Genomic DNA, 23,942 nt, shown 5'->3' with positions numbered 1-23,942 from the left:
AAAAGTAAAATTTAAAAAAAAAAAAAAACCGAACAAAAACCGAAACCGATCCAAACTGAACCGAAAAACCAAAAAAACCGAACCGAACAAAAACCGAATCCAACGGTTTTGATTTTCTAAAAACTGAATTGATCGGTTCGGAGATCGGTTTTAGCCAAAAACCGATCCAAACCGACCCATACTCACCCCTACCACAGGCAATACGCCAAAAACGCGTTGTGCTATATAAGGCCAATGATATTACTTATAGATAGGATCCCCTCGTATGCGTTCACACCTGCTCAACACAACTCAACGTCCTCGTTGAGTTAAGCAAGTGCGTCATACACTCCCGACAATCCCAAGGGTTACTCTGATACCACTTGTAACACCCCGCCTTACCACAACACAATATTGTCTGCTTTGCCCGCAGGCTGACGGTTTTGTTTGTTTCTAGTTGCTCAGGAAAACTTCCCAGAAGGGTCAACCATTTGGCATTGCTGCCGCCCGAGCACGCTTAACTGTGGAGTTCTTCTCTCATTCACAGTCAATGCGCCCAAAACGCGTTGTGTTATGTAAGGCCAATGATATTACTTATTGATAGGATCCCCCTTGCATGTCAGCGATGTATGCTTTTTGTAACACCCTGCCTTACCACAACACAATATTGTCCGCAAGCTCAGGGCTTTGTTTCTGCCGCCCGAGCACGCTTAACTGTGGAGTTCTCCTCTCATCCACAACCAATACGCCCAAAACGCGTTGTATAATGTAAGGCCATTGATATCACTTATAGCCAGGATCACCCTCGTATGTTAGCGATGTATGATTTCACACCCCCTCAACACAACTCAACGTCCTAGTTGAGTTATGCAAGTGTGCCATACACTCCTAACAATTCCAAGGGTTGCTCTAATACCACTTGTAACACCCCGCCTTACCACAACACAATATTGTCCACAGACTCACGACTTTGTTTCTGGTTGCTCGGGCAAACTTCCCAGAAGGGTCACCCATATAGCATTACTGCCGCCTGAGCACGCTTAACTGTGGAGTTCTCCTCTCATCCACAGTCAATACGCCCAAAACGCGTTGTGTTATGTAAGGTCAATGATGTCACTTATATCCAGGATGTATAACCGTCATCATTGAGATCCCAAAATAACCTCAAAAATGTTAATTTTTTGTGTGGAAATCTCTAGACACAAGCAATGATTATTGTAATGGACACATAATGAACAAGAATAGATTACCTACTGATTTTAAGGAAGTGACCCATGAAATTTGAGAGAAAAAGATGAAGAAAAGTGAGAGAATGGCAAAAGCTAAGTGAAATAGAGGCTATGAGATGTGGTGGCTTAAATATGTGATTATAGTGAGTTAACAATAAATTAGTAAGGGTTTTCAAACCCCATTAAACCTGATTTTATCTTCCAAGTTCGTCCATAAGGATTAGGCCTAGCTAAAGCCCACTCAAACAAGCCCAAAAAGTCATTTTAGCATAAAAACTAAGGACCGAAGCTAATACATCGACTAACGGATGATTAATTAACGTCTTAGGCACATAATGGTGAACCGACACACCATATTAGCATCACATAACTCAATAACTTATTCACATATAGGCACATTAATCATCGTTTAACAACAAATTAATCGCCTAGCAATTAAAGAAACTAACGGCGTCAAAGATCAACTAACGGTCAACTGATAGAAGTTGCCGACTGACTAACGACAAAGTCGAGGTCAAAGATCAAAAAGTTTAGGATGTTACAATTGGTTGAAAACTCAAAAAGGTAATAAGTGTGACAAAAAATCAATAAGTAACCCGTGTTTTAAATCCCAATATGGCAAAATCCGATTAGTGATTTAGGATGTATCGTAGACGAATAATAACTCATCATATGGTACCAGTCAAGCAGCTCCATGTGGCATGAGATGAATAGTGCCATGTGGCACAAAATGAATGGAACATGCACTATTCATAAGTGTATCTCCATTCATATAATATATAATATAATATAATATAATATAATATATATAATATATATAATATAACCTGAAACCTATACCAAATAACCTTAAAACAATATCCCCATTCTTTTTAAACTTAAGTTACCACTTATTTAATGTTTTAAACTTGAAACGGTATATATAACATATAGGGGATGATAATATATGGTTGTTGAGTATCTATGTTTAGGTTTGGAACACTAATATACTAATTTTTTAAACCATAAAATTAATGGGGTTTAAACATTTATTCATTAAACAAGAAATACTAAAATATTAGTATGCGAGGGGTTCCACATCTAAGCTTAGGTGCCGGTCAGCCTTAAATTCACTTTTCTCATATATATATATATATATATATATATATATATATAATATTGTATGTCTTTGTAAGTGTTGAAAGTAAGGGTGTTCAAAGTCGGATATCTTGAAAATCCTGATATCCGAAGTTCGGATATTCAAACTTTTAGAATATCCGAACTATACAATATATCCGAACTTTTTTTTATATATATATATATATATATTCGGATATTGATTATAGGTTTTTCAGATAGTTTCGGATATTAAACGTATAGTATTAAAAAAAAAAATTAAAAATAAGGTTTTTGGATATCCGAAATATTCAATACTTTTATAAATCACTATGCCAATCCGAAATTTCGGATAAAATTGGATCGGATTTTTGATTTTTTGAATAATGGGTTCGAATACCGATAGTTTTGAACACGCTTCATTGTAAGCATGTGAATATAAGCATAACTGTACTTTTCAATAGTTAATCATTTTAAATACGAACAACCAATTAGCTCAGCGATGCAAGGAATCTCACAAAGTCTCCCAGTAATGTAAGATATGGGATCGAGTCTTGCTAAAGGTGCATGGTTTTATCCTAATTAGATGACGTATTTTCGGAAGGTTTAGTTGAGGATTTTCTCCTCCAATAAAGTATTAAAGGTGGACAATACATGCTAGATCCTCCGGCCTCTAAATAATCCACAACTTTGAAGGGAAAAAAAAGCAGCATGGTTGGATCAGTGGTAAACACCCTTGCCTCTGGAGACAGAGGTCATGGGTTTGATCTTCATCCCATGCAAAGGTTGGAGGACCTTTTCTACCATTTAGGTAAAAACTGGAAGCAGCCTCTCTACTTAGATAGAGGCAAGGTCTGCCTACATCTTAACCTCCCCCATATACCGTCGAGGTATTGGGGCTCAAAACCTGCAGATGGCGGCATTGAGCAGTTACCTAATTATTTTCTTTTTTTAAGGAAAAAAATCATTTTAAATTATATCCGACCCGAAAAACCAAATCCCAACTCCCAATCAACAACCCGCCCCATTAAAGGATTCCAATTACTGTAAGTAGAACTGCTGCTGTAAAAGAAAGAAAGAAAGAAAGAAAGAAAGAAAAGATCAAAAGAACAAATGGAAGCGCTTCCGGAGGAAACTCAAATTCAAAATGAAAATCAGAAAGATGATCATCAACTGGAATCGCAATCCCCTTCTTCTGCTTTCTCCTCAAAACCCATCCGTCCCCCCACTCAGTCAGTCCATTTCTTTCATCTCTTTCATTTATCATCACCATTTTGATATTATTTATTATTATATTATTACTGTATCTTTAATTCTAATAATAATAATAAAAATAAATGGATTACTGTAGGACATCTTCACAGAAGTACTCCCCTTTAGATTGGCATGGCTATTTTGACAATGAGGATGATGTTTCCATTCCTAACTCAAATGATGTACAATATTTCTCTTTTATATATACATATACATATATAGGGTTGAGATATTTTGAGACCACCTCTTATTTTAGGACCAGCTAGGACCATTGATTTTTGTACACCATCATCATCTACTACGATATACAAGCCTTTTTTGTAAAAACACTAAGACTTTCCGGTGACGGGCTCACCAGCAAATCATGTGTAAGTAACTTACACATGTGTAATTACACATGTGTAACTTACTTACACATGTGTAAGTTACTTACACATGATTTTTCGGTGGGCCCGTCGCTGGAAAGTCTTAGTGTTTTTACAAAAAAGTCTTGTATATCGTAGTAGATGATGATGGTGGTGTGTAAGTTACGAAAATCAATGGTCCTTTTTTGGACTTTTTTTAGTTGGTCTCAAATTATCTTTCCCCTATATATATATATATATATCATATATGTGCATCACCCACACCCTCCCTCCCTCTGTTTAATCAATTCCCATTCCCATTTTTAGGTCTTTCACATCTATACTGCAGGAAAAGATGGACCGGTTGTTCTTTGTCTTCACGGCGGTGGCTATTCTGGGTATCTATTCTCACTTTCCGCTATCTTGTTTAAATCCCGCGTTCATCTTTTATTTCCATTTCACTTTTTCTTAGTCTGCAAACTAACTAACTAGTCCTAACAAGTCAATTTTTCTTCATCATATTTGACAAATGTGATCATGACTGTATTAATTTGACCGTACAACAATTGTGATAATCTGCTATTTGTCAGGCTCTCGTTTGCGATTTCAGCTCGTATAATCAAGGAGAAAGCAAGAGTAGTGGCAATGGACCTAAGAGGACACGGGAAAACATCCACGGAAAATGAAATTGACATGTCTATTGAGGTCTATTCCTTGAATTATTTAATTCCCGAATAGTTCCTTTTTTTTTTCAAAATCTGGCCATCCCATTATAAACTCCCAACATTTGATATCGTCTAATTATTGAGTGGGAATGGTACTGCAGACTCTATGTAGCGATGTCCAAGCCGTTGTGAAGACAATGTATGGAGATGCTCCGCCAGCAATTGTGCTTGTTGGCCACAGGTTTGTTATTCATTAAAAAAAATGAATTGCATACAGTTATAATTTCAGTAGAAAAAGAATGATTTACTTTACATTACATTAATTGCATGCAGTATGGGTGGTTCCGTTGCAGTCCATGTAGCTGCGAAGAAAATGCTACATAGTCTGGCTGGACTCGTGGTTGTTGATGTTGTTGAGGTGCTCTGACTCAAATTAGCTCCATAGAATTTTGTCAACTTTTGAACCATACTGTATTAAAATTTGTTTACATTTACAGGGGACAGCTATGGCTTCATTGATGCACATGCAGAAGATTCTGTCAAATCGGGTGCAGCATTTTCCAAGTATAGAGAAAGCGGTAATATACGCCTTTTGACTTTCATTTCCTCTAGTCAGGAGCTAGTTTGATTAATTACTGCTTTTAGTTCATTTCCGTAGCTTCAGATTCAGAAATAATAGAGATAATGATTCTTTTTTATCATGATTTTTATTCATTGCTATATAGTTTCCATTTGCTGTCTATAGATTGGGGTATCGAGGTCATCAAAAGCATTAAACATGAAACAATATACTTTCTTATTACAAAAATGACTGCGTAAAAGTTAGACTTTTAATAATTAGATCATGTGAGGAGGGAGGGGTAGGGTGTATGACTTTGTTAATTTTGTTAAAAAAAGTTCAGTGGGCACTTGTGAACCTAACTAAATAATATTTCACTATAATATAGTACACAAAACTAACACATAACTTATTGACCCATTGTTAAACTACCCCAAATTATTATAAAGGGGCTTTAATTTCTTTGTGCTATTAGGACAGATTTTCTCCATCTGCAAAAAAGCCTTTTGGTGTAGCAGTATCCTTTTGCTGCATTAATTTGCATTACAGCTCAATCGTCATACACCAGCCTTTTGTTTAATTGTCACGTGTTATATATTGTAATTCTTGATGCATCTTGTCACGCAGTTTGCTTGATTTATCTTATCATGTTAACTTGGAATTTAGATACAACTACTTACGATGGATTTGCCATATCAAGGTTTACTCATTCACATGATTCACATGATGCAAAGTAGCAAGTGCAATGAGGAGTTTCATTCTTTAGATATTATATTAGTTTATTTGATAAATAGGTCAAGTTCAATGATAATCCCCACACATCTAAACATCTATGAAATTATTTGCATTTTGTTGCTAGAAATAGTGAGCCATAGTCCTTATTGTGGAGTGACTACTAAACTTTAGTTTGAATTTGTGTGAGATTTTTATATGCTATGACACATTGACACCTAGTCAAAATATATGAAGCACATCATGATCAAAAATGTTCTTACACAACATGTGCATTCAAGAGTGTATACATCTGTTGTTAACCAGACCTGTAGGAGCATAAAATCTACATTTTCAGCATCATTAGCTATTTAGCTTGTATGCATGTGTTTTCTTATTAACTGAATTTATTTTTGTTGAATGTAAAACCATGTAGAGTTACTATTTATACAAGACCCTAACTTTAAACCAAGTAGAACATGGATATATAATTTATAGACGATGCTTGTGAATCTAATAGTGATAGGGTCTACTGCTCTCGCTCATTAGGATACTCTTACTACCATTTATACATAATTTTGTACTTAACATACTCTATCTATACGAGGAAAGACTATAGAAGAAAAACAATGTTCCCTTTTACCTTGTATAGTTAGACTTTTAGTAACCAAACCAAATGCTTTAAGTACTTATTCTCATTGGGACATTCTTTATCACTACGTGAACTTTAACCTAGTTATTATTGCTTCGAAGCTCGGCATGATCGAGATCCAATATCTTGTGCGGAAAGTTGGCAGTGGGCAATACATGAAACCGTACTATATAAGAAATGAGACTCAACTGGGGTCATCGATACAAATTGGGCGTATAACGTTCTCTCTTTGTGTTCATGCATATTGTTTTCCTTTTGCTGCTTTTATGAGACCAGGCTGAAATAATCAAATCTTAACAAACAAATTTTTTAAACATATTGCTGATTAACGGTCGATTGTCTCTCCCATGGTTTACTTTCAAATGGTAACCTGACACTCCCAATGATGTTAAAATCAATTACTAAATTCGTCATAGGAAACTTACAACCCTAATGCCCTGTTATACTGAACTATATCTGCAACATAAGTAACTTCCTCCCTAGACTTTCCTCTAATTAGTTAACATAATAATTACCATTTAGACTTATATAATAATGTTAGATTAATGATTATAAAAATCTGTGTATCTTATCATGTACTCTGTAATCCTCATCCAATTGAGGTGGTTATTCCTGTTCTGTTTTATTGTTGGTACTGCACTCATTGAGCAAGTTTGTATGTGACAATGACATGAAATCTAAATGCCTGTAGATCGAGTGGAGTGTGAGATCTGGATCTTTAGGAAACATCGAATCCGCTCGAATATCAATTCCCGGGACTGTGAAGTATGATGATTCACAGCAATGGTAAGGTTTAAGGATGTCTTTAAAATTCTATCTCTTTGGCGCTCCTAATTTTTGAATCGCGTACACGCTTTGATTCTTCTAAATCATTTCCTTCTTTCTCTTATAAATTTTCTAGTATCTTTAGTTGTAGTCTTTTTGTGTTAACAGTTGACTTGTGTATATCGGGTTCCAGAATCCTAATGGCTAATGTTGCCCCAAATTGAGTAATATAGGTTGTTGTATTTACAGTTACCGTCACAGAGCACGATTGGAGGAAACAGAACAGTATTGGAGAGGATGGTACAATTCATTATCTCTTGATATTTTATTTGTAGAAAGACATTTCCATATTTTCGTTGGTATACTTTCATTGTTGCAGTTGGACCTTGGAGTGTTATCTATTTACAAATGTTTACAATCCCCTCCACCCTTGAATATATGTCCACAACACCTTAACACCTAATGGGAAGCAAGTTTACAGATATTCATAATCATCATGAAAACATTGATATAAACTACAAGATCCCCAGTCTTTTGTTAAAATCTTGGGTACTTTAAAATTTCTATTTATTGTTAAACACCCTCACTATAGCATATATTCGATTCATTAGTTTATTTATTTCATAATAGAGGGAGTATACTTTTGTTTTGGTAATATATCATAGCTATTAACTGTGGTACACCTGTGTAGAAAATTTGAATTTATGTTTTAACTACTATGGGAGTGGAAGGAGTGACTTGGCATTCAGAACAATCCCATTTATACCTTTTTTTTAATGTTGTCTCCTTGGTTTTAAAAGGCGATAGGTGCTCCCAAGTGATAAGGGTCAAAAAGCCAAGTTGCTAAGCTCTAGACGCATGCCTTCCTTGTATAGCGCTCCTTTTGTCACAAAAAGCTTGTATCAGCTCTAGAGACCATGTTCTACCAAGAAAATGCTTTAAACATGATTATGAATCACCTTTACATAACAACAATTCATAAGATGCTCCCCTTATATACCATATTACAAAAAGTGTGCACAAAAATGTAGTAACTGGCGAGTAATAGTTAGCTATTTCCACTCAATTGTGATGGTATGTGCTAGGGCAAACAGAGCTCCCTCCTTTATTCACAGGATGGGCTTAAAAAAAGGCCAACTAACATGTCCATTACTAAAAAAAAATAACTTTTACGACCATTGGAATTTTTGTTTTACTGTATAGTTATAACTAACAAACCAAATACATCCTCAACCTTTTTCATTGTTTTTTTGTATTGTACAATGATAACCAAATTTTCCTGCATATCCAGGTATGAAGGCCTCTCTGAAAAGTTCCTATCATCTCCTGTCGCGAAGCTCTTGCTGTTAGCTGGAACAGATAGACTTGACAGGTCTTTGCATCTTCCTAGTGGTTTATTTCCTTTGGGGTTTTTGGGATTGCCTTTGTGAAACAGATTTTGCATCTAGAATAACCACTTATTAATATGGTCTCAACCTGCCTTTTTTCAAACTGCATTTGCATTTAAAGATATGCAAGTAATCACTTTTTCATATGATTCGCTAAATTACTTTCAGATTATTCGAATCTTGTAAACACTACAATCACTTAAAATGCTACAAAATGCTATCTTAACACACCCTCTTATTGCCTTCTATAAGACTACGGTATGTACACATATAAGAAGGCATGTTATGCCTGTTTTCATCCAACATGATCATACACTACATGCTGAAGGCATGAAATAGTGAAAGCTTTTATTTTACTTTCCATAATCAACTTGACGTGGTATCTTTTGTCTTTCCAGTGTATTCGGTAAAACTGGGTATTATATTCCACTAAGATATCTTCTTTACTGTAGCAGGGCTCTCACAATCGGACAGATGCAGGGTAAGTTTCAAATGGTGGTTGTCCGACATACCGGTCATGCAATACAGGTGGCAATTCGGTCTTATTAAATAAGTTATCTTTTACAATTTAGCTGAAACCAATATATGATACATTCTATTCTATAAATATCACAGGAAGATGTACCTGATGAATTTGCATCCCTTATACTCAATTTCATTTCGCGTAACCGAATAGGTCCTCATGGAGTCGAGGTTGGTGATATTTTACAGCAAACCATTTTCTTTTCTTTTCAATTTACTACAGAGATTTCTGAACCTGAAGTTATGAAATAAAACGTGAATATGGCAATTAGGGTCATTTTTTTAATGAATATTTAACATATCCACTCATTCATGCATTTGTTCTAATGTTTATGTGCTGAAGATTCCTGGAATCCGCAAGCTATCGCAGCCTCATGCTTGAACAGATGGAGTAATATGTAGATGGTGAATCCCTGGAAAATAATTACCGAATGATCCAAGATGCTTGTATGGAGATATAGAGATTTTATAGCTAGTGGCCTATAGGGTTTGTCTATAACTTTTGTTAAGTTACAATATGGCACCTGGTGTGTTGTAGTGTTAAAACTCACAGATGTACTTTTATATCCGATATCCCAAGTACAATCTACGTTTAACATGGATTAGTCAAAATGTTCCATACGGGTACCTGATTTTGGATGTAAACCTACTGGCACGGTCAAAACTTGTTGCTTAAGTCTGATAATTGACCCTTCTATAGGGGATTGTTGCGGTTTCTATGATTTTATTATATTGGTATGATTGCTATGTTTAATCATCAGAAAGTGTTCAATGAACACAAAAAAGTTGCCATTTTACAAGCACTTGTGGCTAGAATATTTGGGCTAAATTAGGCAAATAAACTTTGATAAAACTCTGAACATTGCTTGATTATTTTCAGAAAGTAATATTATCATCCAAATTTTTTTTATTATTTATTTATTTATTTTGAACGGCACTATTATCATTGCTTAAAGCGTGAATCTTATTTGTTTCTAGGTTAAGTTTGGCATAAAAAGTTTGTGCTTTTCGTCGTAGCAATGATTATTTAGAGCTTGAACCTTATCTTTAACGTTTGTTTCACGTTTTATTCATGTTTTATCCAGATCCTTTATAAACCTTAAATAAGTTATGACTTATGATCGTCAATAATATATTAATTTAATAATTTCAAGCATTTTATTGTACTATTAGATTTTCTTTTCAAGCATTATAATTAGGGGAGACGGAGTCACAGCGGCATGCCAACGGGTTGGGCCAACCCGCCCAAACATACCGCCGCCGATCAAGTGGGCCGTGGGAGGGCCGGGTTTGGCTGGGTTTTAAACCAGTGGAGGGTTGGAGGAGGGCTCAAGGTTTTAGACTGTTCAACGGTCAAATTTAGTGGGGTCACCCCGAAAATAATGCAACAGCTATAAAAAAAAATCTTTATTAATTAAACCCATTTAAACTATATTTGCAGTAAGGAAAACATGGTGGTTTTTTTGGTCTGATAACTGATGAAAAAGATAGTGAGGAAAGAATATAGGAGATGACGAGATATAAAATATTAGATTTAATGAAATTTGGAGTCCGTATAAAAAGAACTTGGTTTTGTATGACCACTCCAGTAGATTAATTTCATTTTTTTTTTTTTTCCTACTTGTTAGTTTTAGGCTTCTGGCTAATGTGTTTCATTGTATATCTTTCTTATTGTTTTGTAGATTCCTTCATAACTTTAAAAATATCAATGAATTTCACACAATAGTATATATTTGGCTATTTATATATAGTAAACAACTTGAAATATTAAATATATAATTTTTTTAAATTTTGTTTATGTTTTTTTTTAAATTATGATTATGTTTATGTAATGTTTAGTTTATTTTAATAAAATGTTTAAGTTTTTATTATAAATGTTTGATTAAATTAAATGAAAAAGAAAATAAAAAAATTTAGGAGGATTGAAAAAGTGATGAATGCTTAAGAATTTCTAAGTTGGAGAGATGTGATTGGTGAGATTTGAGAGAGTTGAATTTTTGAACTACATGACTCCTTGAGCCCTTATGTATTAATTTCAAGCATTTTAGTATGTTAAAGAATTTCTAAGTTTTTTTTGTTGATAATAACAAGGTTGAATTTGCAAGGTACTAATGTAAGTGGGTAAAACATCCAAGATAGAAAAAAGTAATGTTGTCGTAGTCAAATTACCTAACTATCAATCTTTTATGTAGCGATAAATTCATAACAAGTTTTTTTCATCTAAAACATATATAACTATGGAAGTATATTATTCTATGTTGTATAATTGTTTAAAGCATATGATTATCGTATAGGATAAAAATATGTTTTGATTTCTATTTAATCTTTTGATTTTTATAATAATTATTATATTTGTTAGTCTTTATTTCATTTACAGTTTTAATTTTACATTAACTTTTATATTCTAACCAGTTAAACTTTGTCTAAATTCAGTTAGGACTACAACCTTATTTGGATAGAAAAGATTTTGTTTTTTTTTTCTTTTAAAAGGAAAAACTGTCAAAGAACTTAAAAACAAAAGCTATTTAAGAGATTATTAGAAATTAAAAAAAAAAAAGCCATGGCCTACAATGTCAACCTTCAGCTCGAGCTCGTAGCTGACTAGCTCCAGCTTCATAGCCTGAACTCCTAACTCTTCAACTCCTAGCTTTGGTTATTATTGTTTATTAGAAAGTTTTTTATTTTTTCAAAATTTTGAACCTTGACCTATTTTTTTTTTTTTTTTTTTGCCTTTAAGCTTTCCTTTATGTTTGTATTACCAGTCGTCTTCACAAAAAACACTGAGTAAAAAATAAATCTTATCACGGTATCCTTAATACTCATCAATCAAATATTGTTATGTTGGATGAACTCTCTTATATTCAAATCTATCATTTTTGGTGGGTGTGATGAGATCAATACTTTCACTTAATTTTTTTAATTAGTTAATATCATGATAAAATAACATTTGATTAGAAAATGTTATTAGGGGTAAAAGGATCCCAATAATTCCTATATAAAGTTTCATATAAATAGTGTGATTGAATACCACACTAGTTGATAAATGTGACATCTACACATATATATATTGACCAATAAACGTGATATATCTCAATTACTTTGAATACTTTTACATGTCTGATTTCTAGCTAGGATATTTTTCATAAATGTAGGTTGCATGATCGTTACAACAATATATACTATATATTAGAGGGACACACACGTAAGGTGGTGACGGTGTGGTGATAACGACGACGGTATGGTGGTGCCGTGGTGGCGGTGACTGTTGGTGACGGTGACGTCAAACGGTATAAGTAATTGATATATAGGTAGAGACGGTAAAAAAAAGAACTTTTAGAGAAGACAAATTATAAAATCCATAAAAAATAAATTAAAAAAAAAACAAAATGTTAAAATCCTACAGAAAAATTTTAAAATCCATGACTAAAAGTCCATGACAAATTTAAAAATTAATGATAAAGTTTAAATTTCAAGGGGGGCATTGGCCCCCTTTACCACCATTTTGGTAACGCCCCTACCTATTTAATGATGAATCCGTATTGATGCTTTATTACATAGATTTTTTATATAGGAGTTAATAAAGATATTTTATAAGATAAAAAATTAAAAGGGTAATTTAATAATTAAAAAAATTTAAACAATTTAAATATCTCAAAATGAACAATATTTAACAAGGGATAGAATTTTTTAATGAACTTTTATTAAGTATAGATTATGTCTATAATACACACACATTCCATCTTATTTATATAAATAAGACCAAATTTTTTTCAACTCCACACCAATAAGGCAATAATGGACAGAAGAGATATTATTGTAATAACTCAAGTATATCATTGATAGATTTTCAAGAATATTAGAATTCTCATATTATCTACATCATAAATCGTTTAATAATTATAATAAAAAACACTTTTGTATGATATGGTGCACAACATAAGCTAGCTTAGTAGATAGGCCAACGTTTGCTCTAAGTTATGGAGATTAATAAGAAGACACGTCACTCCACTAAAACTTATAGCAATAAAATTATGATAGGTGAATATCCAAATCAGAAAGTAGTATGCAATTATTTGTACAAAGGTTCATACCACCCACAATCAGTTTCAGTACTCCTCACAAACACTACAAAACACTACCCTACAATTACATCATATGTCACTTAAGCCCATCATGATTTGGTGGTCATTATCAAAATCCCCCCACTTTGGATATCAAACGAACCAAATAATTTCACTTACCATGACAGTACTCTTAAAAAGAGATTCCTCCAATGGGGAGATCCACCTGAATCAAAATTCTTGTACCAGTTATTTAATTTGCTACCTAGATTCTCCTACACAAATTTAGTGAGAAATAAAAACCATACATAGATTCTCTTCAATCTTATTGTGGGCTCATTTTATCATGATGCTACTAGACGAGTAAGTTGCTTTTCACCTTCATGATGGAATCCCTTTGATAAGAAAGGTGATATGTAAATATACACAACAAATTTCTTGTCACGTTTGAATAACATATATGAGATAACTGTGAATGAAATTGCGTCGAGTAGATTTTTGATATTAGTGCAGTATCAAACATTGGCAATTTGACAAGTTTTGGCAAATTTGTAAGTTTCCCGGCTCTTACTGAACCAAGATTGACTTAAAGATATGCCGTGGTGCGGAATTCCTCGAGATAACCCACAGTTACAGTCTTAAAATAAGAACGGTGAGGAACACTTAAAAAACATCATTTTGATGCATTAAAAGTCCATAAAACTAACATAGTGCATAACTAATTATCATTATTTAAGTGTATAGTAACACATTGGCCTGTCAAAATCAAAAAAATCATGTTTTTTGTTTTGTGCATCCATCTTGGATGCATATTCTTCAAAATGATACATCCACCAAAAAACGTGATTTTTTCGATTTTGACGGATCAATATGTTGTTAAACACTTAAATGATGATAATTAGTTCTTCACTATGTTAGTTTAATGGACTTTTAATGCATCAAAATGATGGTTTTTAAGTGTTCTCACTGTTCTTATTTTAAGACTGTTCTCACCGGAGTGTTACCATATATATATGTATATATCTTTTTGCTTGAATATAAACACCCTTATTTGGTTATATAGTGAAACGACTCTCCGGACAAGCTTTACCAACCAACGTGGTAACCTAAGTCTATAAGCCGTCCAAACCGGGTGTGAGTTTGCGGTTCGTGCGTGAGTCGATAACCCACAAGATCAAACCATGCGTGTTCTTGGTTTTCTCTCTCTAGGTTTTGCTCGTTTCTCACCTACACTTTTGTTAAAACAAGCATACACACACCCTCTATCTATAGGCAAGTGACAAAAACTCTCAAATCCATTGGATTTGAGTGTTCTCATGTCAAGCCCATTAGGGTTTTGGCCTTATGTGAGAGTTCTTGTGTACAAGCATACTTTTACTTGTTTCCACATAAATTCTCAAACCATTTGAGAGTTCTTATCAACAAGCAAACTTTTGCTTGTTCCTCAGAAACTCTCAAATGACCATTTGAGTGTTCTTTCCACAAGCAAACTTTTGCTCGTTTCCAAGAACCCTCAAATGACCTTTTGAGTGTTCTCTCCACAAGCAACTAATTGCTCGTTCCCGAAAATCACACAAATAACACTTAGGAATATTTGAGTTAATGTCTTTACTGTTGTCAAGACGCAGAACCGACATTAACTAAGCCATGTTTCTACTGCTGTAAATATACACAGAAACAACATTAGCTGTGACAAAGTTCTTCTACTGCTGTAAATACACAGCAACAACGTCGTCAATATTACCTATTGGAAGTATATATTTAAGATACTGTTTCTCCTGCTGTTAATACAGAGAAACACAATTATCTTAACTTCCCTTTGGAAGTACATTAAGTTAATATTTCAGCTGCTGTAAAATGCAGAAACAATATTAACTTAATGACTCTTTACATGTTATGTCTAGAACCTGCAAAATACAAATAATAAACAAACACATAAACATAAATGGATCCCAATATGATCAACAATATATGCCAAGGTAATATTATTGACAAACGGTAATAATAAGATAAATTACAAAACTTGGATATATATGAAAATATATGTAACACATCTAGAATGCTTTTGTCACCGAGAAACATACCCTAACAGTCTCCCCCTTGACATTAGCATCTAGATGTGACCTTCAAGTCTTCGTTTGTCATCCTAAATGCTGGCCAAAAACCCTCTTTAAGAACTTCAGAAGTTGTCTACTTTTTTCTGCTCTTCTTTTTCTTCTTGATGTGAGTCTCTTTCTCAAAACCTGAGTCAGACTCTGTCAGTGATTCCTTGCTTCTGCTTGCAACAAATCTACGAGCTCTTTCTTGATCAGCTCTAGATCCAGGATCCTTTGGCTTAATCATGTCAGCCATTGCATTTTGATATGCCACGTCATCATGTCCGAACTTTGTAAAGATCTCGTTCTTTAGAATCAAAGTGCCAGAAGAGTCGAATGATAGAACATCATCTCCAGAGAAAGGTAGAACATTCTAATGACCAACTCCTTCATCTCCAGTTGATCGTTCCCGGTCACCAACTCTTAGATCTCCAGTTGGTGAGGGACCAGCATTGGCAGGTGCTTTCCCTTTGTCTTCAGCTGTGGGGGCTCCAGAGGTACCAGTAGCACCAGGCTGGCTTTGCTCCCCTGAGATATAGCAGTCCTCGTGCCCATTGAAAATCTTGTAGTCTCTCTTTGTCTTCTAGGATCATCTCCCTCGTCCTCTTTACTTTCCCTCCTAAGGGCATCATCCTTGCAGGTTGGCTGTATCTCCCCCTAAGACTTAAGATTTTCAATAATCTCATTCAGCTGGTCATAGTCGTCATCGAAGCTTGTCAAACCCGCAGTCTGGCTCTTTATAAATTCATTATGATTTTCCAATCTTTCGGCAATCTGTTTCAGGTGCTTGGTTGTCTTAGATTAGATTGAGCCCTATCAGCTCTTCAAGCTCTTGACGATGTGATTCTTCCTGCTTGACAGATTTTTTGTCAAGCCAGCAACCAAAGCTCTCATCTTAGCCACTTACTTCACCAACTCTGAAATAGTATCATCGTCAGTTCTGGAGCTTCCTGGTTGGGAAAAAATCACCGATGGTCGAGGAGGGATAGTTGGTGGTACAGTCGGTCTTGACTCCGGTTGTCTGATTGTGGATGCATGTAGTTATTGGATTGTAGAAGTTCCAACAACCGGAAGTGTAATAGTGCTAAGTGGAACTGATGTAATGGCATCACTGGTGAAAGATGTGAATGCAGACCCCGTAGCTGATAGTCTGATTCTTGTACTTGTTGGCTCTACCGGTGGCCTCATCATCAACCCCTTATCTACTCCCCTAGGTCTAGCAGTTACTTCCTCAGTATCTCTCTGCACATGCTCAAACACAAGCCCTTGTCCCTCTTCAACTGCCACACTCATCATTGCACTAAGTCTTGGAGACTTCTGAGTGCCAGATGTGCCTTCATCAACCCTTTTTCTCCTCCTGGGCTGTAGAGGCGAACTATCTTCTTCATCTTCCTCCTCAGGCTGGAAATCTGCATCAGCCTTTAGTTCCTTTTCAGATTGAGCAGCACGCTTTTCTCGCAAAAGCCTGTGTGCTCGTTCTTGAGGGTCCTCTTGACCATCATCATCATCACTGGAGCTGTCCTCTGTACTGCTCTTAGTGGCATGAGGATCACTACTTGCCTCATCATCGACTTTGTGATCCTCGAACATCTCGTTGATCTCTGCCTCTAGATCAGCACGAGTGTCATCGTCAGGATCCAACATTTGTTGTGCAACCTCCACAGCCTCTTCAGCATTAGCTTGACCTTGTTCTATTTGAAAGAACAAGTCATCGACTGCTTCAGCATTTACTGGGGGTTGTTGCACTAGAGGTTGTTGTTGTTGTACTTGGTGTGTTGCAGGTGGTGGTTGAGGAACTTGCTGTGGAGCTGCATCAACATTTCCTTCAACATCAAACCCATCATGGGCAAATCCATCATTATCCGGAGCAACATATGCTGGATTGATGACTGCACCAAACAGATGTCTGTCTGTCTGTCGGTCGAGTTGGAGGTGGGAGTGAACCTCTATACTTATAACTATCACTGAATATACGATTCGACGTACTACGTGCTCAACCGGACCCACCTGTGGTAGATTGGGCAAACGAGTGTTGATGATCATCATGATAAACCGAGGATACATTAAGAAACGCTCGTTGGCAGTTGCACCAATTTGCCTTCTAATCTAGCTGAAGAAGAAACGAAAAAAGCTATACGGCTTGTTCAGCACAAGGGAGACAACTTGAGACTAGGTCTCGACATTTAACTTGTCGTACCATGAATTCCTGTTGCTAAGAGCAACCATCACCACATGACTGAAGAACTTCCATTTCCTGTGAATACAGTTCTTCGTGAAGGTATTTTGGTTTGAATCCCCAACATAACCCATTCTTCTGTAAACTCCATATCTTAGTGCCAGTGGGTATGTGATGGGACCATTGGCTCCTCCCTCTTGGGCTTCGGTACCCAAACCAAGTATCTAGATCAAATCTTGAGGAGTAAACTGGATGACCTGATTATTCATCGTAGCTTCAATCCTCTCATTGTCACCAGCAATGCATCTAGCAGATGCCTAAAATTGACGAAGATACGTCAATCTAATCACGGGTTTGCAGTGAGAACCCTTCTGATTCTGGATCGTTGAAAGAACTCCAAAATCTGAACAAACTCAGCCGCATTCTCCTGGTTGACATCCAAGTTAATCAAGTAGTTATGATTATTATGGAACTTCTCTCAGCCATCTTTGCTCAATGAGTGTTAAGGATAGTGTTTCTTGTGTCTAAAACACGTATAGATCAAGTCTTATGAATTGAAGAGTGTGAACAGTGCTCGAACAAGGAACGTGCAAATGGAGAGCTTTAAGAAACACGCAAATGATTTTAAGTAAATCATTACATGCGTACGAGTTTCTTTTTATATCCACAAAAACACCCAAACCCTAAGAGGCACTGAAACACCCATATCCGGCCCAATGTGCCAGAACACGCATATTCGGCCCATCATGAAACACGCAAAGTAAGCCCACTTGACAAATGCGCATATTTAGCCCTCTTTGCAAAACACGCATATGATGTCCACTTGGCTAAACACGCATATGAGGCCTTAATAAGTTAAACTCGCAATTGCACTTTTACTTTACCAGAACACGCAAATTCAACCCTGTTGGAAAATGTGCATATTAAGTCCAAAGTAAAACACGTAAACTTATACCCACTTAACTACAATATGCATACTTAACCCATTATGTGAAATTATGCATACGATTGGTACAACTTGCATATAAAGTTAAACTTATTTTTCGATTCATGTAAACCTTGACTTTCAATAAAGTCAACCTTCACAAACTTGATTAACACTTTGAAAATTCACCGAGAATTTTTCTTGAATCCGATATGATTAACGAAAAGAATTCTTTAGAGAACACGATAAAGCCAAATACAAACACTTTTTGTATTATAATTTAACGTATTTTTCTCATTAAAGAAATTCTCGATAAATGTCACAACTTAAAGAAACTTACAATGTACGATCATTAAATTAAGACCCGATATGTCACTAACTAATGAATTACAAAGAATCATTGTTAAGTATTTGACATTAACAAACATTGAACACAATCAATGCTGCTAAATAAATTCAAATACAACAAAAATAAAGACATAAGATTGAATAACACGATAAACAATCTCTCCATCTATATCTTTGTCTCCGTTTGAATTTTGTCGAGTTGTTGACGTGTAAGTATATTCTGCTTCCATTTTAAGCTTGAGTTTTCTCCATTCCGGACTGGATAGACCCAATTTTCATACACTTTTGAGACTCTTTATCTTAACAGTTGACACACATCCATTTAAGATAAATGATTCTATGACCACATCAGCAAACTCATGAGATTTATACAACACATGTATTCATCCCAATGGTAAATAATTGAACTTGTAAATACAAACCGATATATAACAAATAGTTCGTGACTGATTCTCCCAATTAAGATTAGAATTTAAGTCTTTATCATGTTATCTCACACATTAAGTATCTTGGACTCAATTATTTTCAAGTAAATTGCAAATCAAAATATCTATCAAGTACATCAACTTAGTGACTCCGCTTGACCTATTTTGATCGAAACCTTAAGTATTTCACTTAATCTTTTGAGCAATTTAATTACAAGACCTAATTCGAGGTGTACCAAACACACTCAAATTATTAAGGTTGCTTATTTGATGCTAGAAGCATGTCTCCTGAGCTTCAAAAAGCAATCCGGATTGCAAAATCCGTGTGATATGATCAAATAACTCAAGTCTATGTATGGAAAACAAGTTGGAGTTGAATTACTTTAGCTAATTGAGTTACTCCATAACTTGAACACGAGTATGGGAAACCGGTAAATGCTCATGTACTCAAGATGAAGAGTCACTTTGAGCATTATGGAAAGGATTAAACTATGTGTATCTTCTGTCAATTCTTATTGGTATAAGAGATAATTGCAGATTTGAATAGTTGGACTTCATATCAAGTTGATTGAGTATGAAGAAAACCTTTCAAGAAATCTGAGATACCTCAAGTTCTTATGATCAAGGGGGGAATGGTTTAGAAAGCAAAACAACCGTAAAGCTAAAGGCAAGAACTTAGGTAAGAGAAAACAAAGTGTTTAGTCTCAAAACCTTAAAAGACCCTTTGGAAAAAGGAGCATACGGCTAAAGACTAGGCTTGTCATCACTATGCTATAGTGAGACACTGGAAGAGGAATTGTCCTAAGTATCTAGCTGAGTTGAACAAGAAGAAGAAGCAAGTTGGTTTAACCAGTTCTTCAAGTATCTTCTTAACTGGATTATAAATGTTGATGAGATTCAAATGATAATTCAATAGCAAAAGAGTCAAGTTAACTTGGACTCTATCTTTGACATGGTCATCTTGTTTAATTTTGTCAAGAAACGCATTTAAAAGACTTCCATGTGAAGATATCTTACTAATCAAATGATGAATCATTTGATAAATGCGTGTCTTTGGCATTATCATTAGCAAGAAACGCATTAAAAGTCTTCAATGTGAAGAGATCTTACAAATCAAATGATGAATCGTTTGATAAATGCGTGTCTTACGAATTACCGTTAGCAAGAAAAGCATTGAAAAACTTCAACGTGAAGGGATCTTACAATCAAATGATGAATCATTTGACAAATGCATATCTTGTAATTTTGGAAAGATGACAAGTATATCTTTTCCGCATAAAACCGGAGAGGATTAAGGAACTACTTGGACTAATACATTTCGATGTATGTGGCCCATTTAGACATATGTCAAGGAAAAATGCTAGCTACTTCATCATTCTATGAATAATTTTAGTCGTTATGGTTATGTTTACTTGCTTAAACATAAACATGAAGTCTTTGAAACATTCAAAGAATTTAAAAATGAAGTAGAAAATCAACTCGGTAAAACCATCAAGATTCTTCGTTCGGATCGAGGTGGTGAATACTTAAGTCAAGAGTTTAAGGATTATCTAAAAGCATGTGGAATTGTCCAACAACTTACTCCTCCATATACTCCTCAGCATAATGGAGTGTCTGAAAGGAGAAATCGAACCTTGTTAGACATGGTAAGATCAATGATGACCCGTACAACTCTCCCATTTTTGTTTTGGGATTATGCTCTAGAGACTGCTGTACGCATTCTCAATATGGTTCCAACCAAGAAGGTTGACAAGACACCGTACGAATTATGGCATGGTGATGTCCCTAATTTGTCTTACTTGAGAGTCTGGGATGTGAGGCACTTGTGAAGCGCGATACGCCTGACAAACTTGAACCCAGAACTACTAAGTGCATCTTTGTCGGATACCCTAAGGAAACGATGGGTTACGACTTCTATGATCCCGCCAAAAACACTGTTCGTGTTGCTCGATATGCTGAATTCTTTGAAAAGAAGTTAGTTGAAGAGAACAGTGGGAGGGTTGTAGAACTTGATGAGACTCAAGAGGAAGATGTGTCACCTTCTGAAGATACTAGCAATCATCAACTTGGGGAGGGGGGGCGAATGTTCAAAGCGATGAACCTCAAGTCGATGATAATGAAGCGATTCCACTTCGTAGGTCTGAAAGGACAAGACGTCCTACCGAAAGACTATGTCTAATGGTAGAAGAAGACGTCGTTGGAGGTCTCGATGAGCCTCCGAATTTCAAAGCTGCATTATCAGATCCGGAATCTGACAAATGACTTGAAGCTACGAAGGTGGAAATGAAATCCATGAAAGACAATCAAGTCTGGAGCTTGGTTGATCTTCCACAAAATGCTCAAACTGTTGGGTGTAAGTGGATCTTCAAGAAGAAGACTGACATGGATGGAAATGTACACACCTATAAAGCTCGTCTCGTGGCGAAAGGTTATACTCAATGTTTCGGTGTTGATTATGATGAAACCTTTTCTCTAGTCGCGGACATTAGAGCGTACTATGATTTTGAGATATGGCAAATGGATGTTAAGACTACCTTTTTAAATGGTTACTTGGATGAAGAAGTCTATATGGATCAACCGGAAGGTTTTATTGATCCAAAACATCCCAACAAAGTATGCAAACTTCAAAGGTCCATTTATGGACTAAAGCAAGCATCAAGAAGTTGGAATAAACGGTTTGATGAAGAAATCAAAAAGTTTGGTTTTGTTCAAAATCCCGATGAGCCATGTGTATATCGCAAAGCTAGTGGGAGTAATGTTACTTTCCTTGTCTTATATGTCGATGACATATTAATCATAGGAAAACACATTCCAATGTTGCTAGATGTTAAATCCCATCTTGGAAAGTGTTTTGCCATGAAAGATTTAGGAGAAGTGGCATTTATTATTGGAATCAAGATCTACTGAGATAGATCAAAGCGGTTGTTTAGATTAAGTCAAAGTGCTTATATTGATAAGAATCTTGAAGCATTCTAAGTGTGGGTTTACACTCATGCAAGGACTTAACTTATCTAGCAAGAACAGTGCTTCTACACCTAATGAGGTGGAACGTATGCGAAAAATACCATATGCTTCGGCTGTAGGATCTATTATGTATGCGATAAGACGCACTAGACCTGATATTGCGTTCGTGCAAAATATAGTTAGCCACTATCAGCAAAATCCTGGATAGGATCATTGAATTGCTGTAAAGAATATTCTTAAGTACATGTGTGCTACTAAAGAGTTATTCTTGGTGTATGGAAGAAATCCTGATCCAGAATTCAAAGTGAATAGATATTGTGATGTTGGATTTTAGACTGATAAATGTGATTCAAAATATCAGTCGGGATACGTCTTCATTGTTTAAATGAAGGCACAGTGGAATGCTATGAGCTAAAAACCACAGTTGCCGTATCTACAACAGAGTCTGAGTACATTGCCGCCTCAGAAGCCGCAATGGAAGCAGTCTGGATAAGGAAGTTCACTAGCGGGCTTGACGTGATCCCCTCGAGTGACTTACCCAATGATATGTACTGTGTTAATACTGGTACATTAATCATTGCCAACGAACCCGGAGTTCAGAAAGATGCCAGACATTATGCTAAACGATATTACTATGTTCGTGAGCAGATCGAACTAGGGGAAATCAAATTACTCAAAGTTCACACAAATTTTAACTTAGCTGATCCTTTCACAAAAGATTTGGCTAGGCCCAAGCTTGAAAGGCATGCCAAGGGCAGAGGTCTTAAATTAGCTAGTTATTTCATGTAAATCTGTTGTTTCGGTATTTGGATAAGGGATGTTAAACAATTTATATTTTCCATAATGAAATAAAGTACTTGATATGTTTGATTTCATTCAATATTACATTGTGTCCTATATTTGCATGCTTAATCCTTGAATATTTTATTAAATATTCTAAATTGTCCATTGTCGATTAATTATATGGGAATATAATTAAACTAAGACAAATGTGAGTGATTGGTTATATTCTTGGAATATGTAATGGATGGTTCCCACATTAAACATCTTAGTCAAAATCCTTTGAGTGTTAGTCAAATGCATGATGTATGACATGAGTGGGACAAGGATCATAAAAATGTTCCCCGTCTGACTTTAGGATATCATAATAGACCTATCATCCTTCTTAGGTCTCTGGCATTCCACCTTGGTTCAAGTTCTGACGAGTCACAATAGACCTATCATCCTTCTTAGGTCTCTGGCATTCCCTAGCAAAGTGTCCAAAGCCTTCGCAATTGTAACACTTTATCTTTGACTTATCAAAGCCAAGCTTGGAACCCACGACCTTTCGCCCTGTTCTTGACAAGAACCGTTTAGCTCGAAGAGTTAGCATAGCCATTTGCCATTGCAGATCCATCTCTTCTAAGTCAAAAGGATCAATCTGCTCATAGTCTTCCTCTATAAGACTCGAATCTTGAACCTTTCCTTGGATAAACTGTTCATATGATGTCACAAATGACACAAGAACGGAGAAGGACTTTCCGCAAATTTGACACTTATAGGCACAGTGGAACTAGCACTGGAGGCAGGATATCCACGATTTCCTACATTGTCGCTCTGACATGAAACAAGACATATGTTCCCTTCAGAGTCAAATGAGATCTTTTGTAAGTCAACATCTTCATTCAGGAATGCCCTTGTGCTTCCTTCAGGGGAACCTGGACTTACATTGATCGAAGGTCTACCGTAATAAAGCTCGGGAATATGAGCATTATTATATCCAGCTTCCCTCCTTTTTAGTTTCA

The 23,942-nt window shown here is 35.6% G+C and overlaps 1 protein-coding gene across 1 annotated transcript; it reads left to right on the top strand.

Annotated features, from left to right (window-relative positions):
* Positions 1-3,349: 3,349 nt before the first annotated feature.
* LOC122596157 (protein phosphatase methylesterase 1) lies at positions 3,350-9,880 on the top strand. The gene is made up of 13 exons (XM_043768687.1): positions 3,350-3,535; positions 3,655-3,739; positions 4,229-4,299; positions 4,492-4,606; positions 4,728-4,807; positions 4,900-4,984; positions 5,064-5,144; positions 7,180-7,274; positions 7,503-7,553; positions 8,545-8,625; positions 9,097-9,169; positions 9,257-9,334; positions 9,507-9,880. Exons 1-13 carry the CDS (start codon positions 3,417-3,419, stop codon positions 9,543-9,545), a joined length of 1,053 nt encoding a protein of 350 aa, XP_043624622.1. The 5' UTR covers positions 3,350-3,416; the 3' UTR covers positions 9,546-9,880.
* The last annotated feature ends 14,062 nt before the right edge of the window (positions 9,881-23,942 follow it).

The sequence above is a fragment of the Erigeron canadensis genome, chromosome 4, assembly GCF_010389155.1.
Source record: "Erigeron canadensis isolate Cc75 chromosome 4, C_canadensis_v1, whole genome shotgun sequence".
NCBI classification, from domain to species: domain Eukaryota; kingdom Viridiplantae; phylum Streptophyta; class Magnoliopsida; order Asterales; family Asteraceae; genus Erigeron; species Erigeron canadensis.
The sequence above is the reverse complement of the archived record's forward strand: the minus strand, read 5'-3'. Positions and strand labels throughout refer to the sequence as shown.

What these genes read in the sequence shown, in the direction of transcription:
- LOC122596157 (XM_043768687.1), top strand. Translation starts at nt 3,417, where the DNA reads ATGGAAGCGCTTCCGGAGGAAACTCAAATTCAAAATGAAAATCAGAAA. An exon ending in AAATTGACATGTCTATTGAG is followed by an intron (nt 4,607 to 4,727) that starts GTCTATTCCTTG and finishes ATGGTACTGCAG; the next exon opens with ACTCTATGTAGCGATGTCCA. An exon ending in TATGATGATTCACAGCAATG is followed by an intron (nt 7,275 to 7,502) that starts GTAAGGTTTAAG and finishes TTGTATTTACAG; the next exon opens with TTACCGTCACAGAGCACGAT.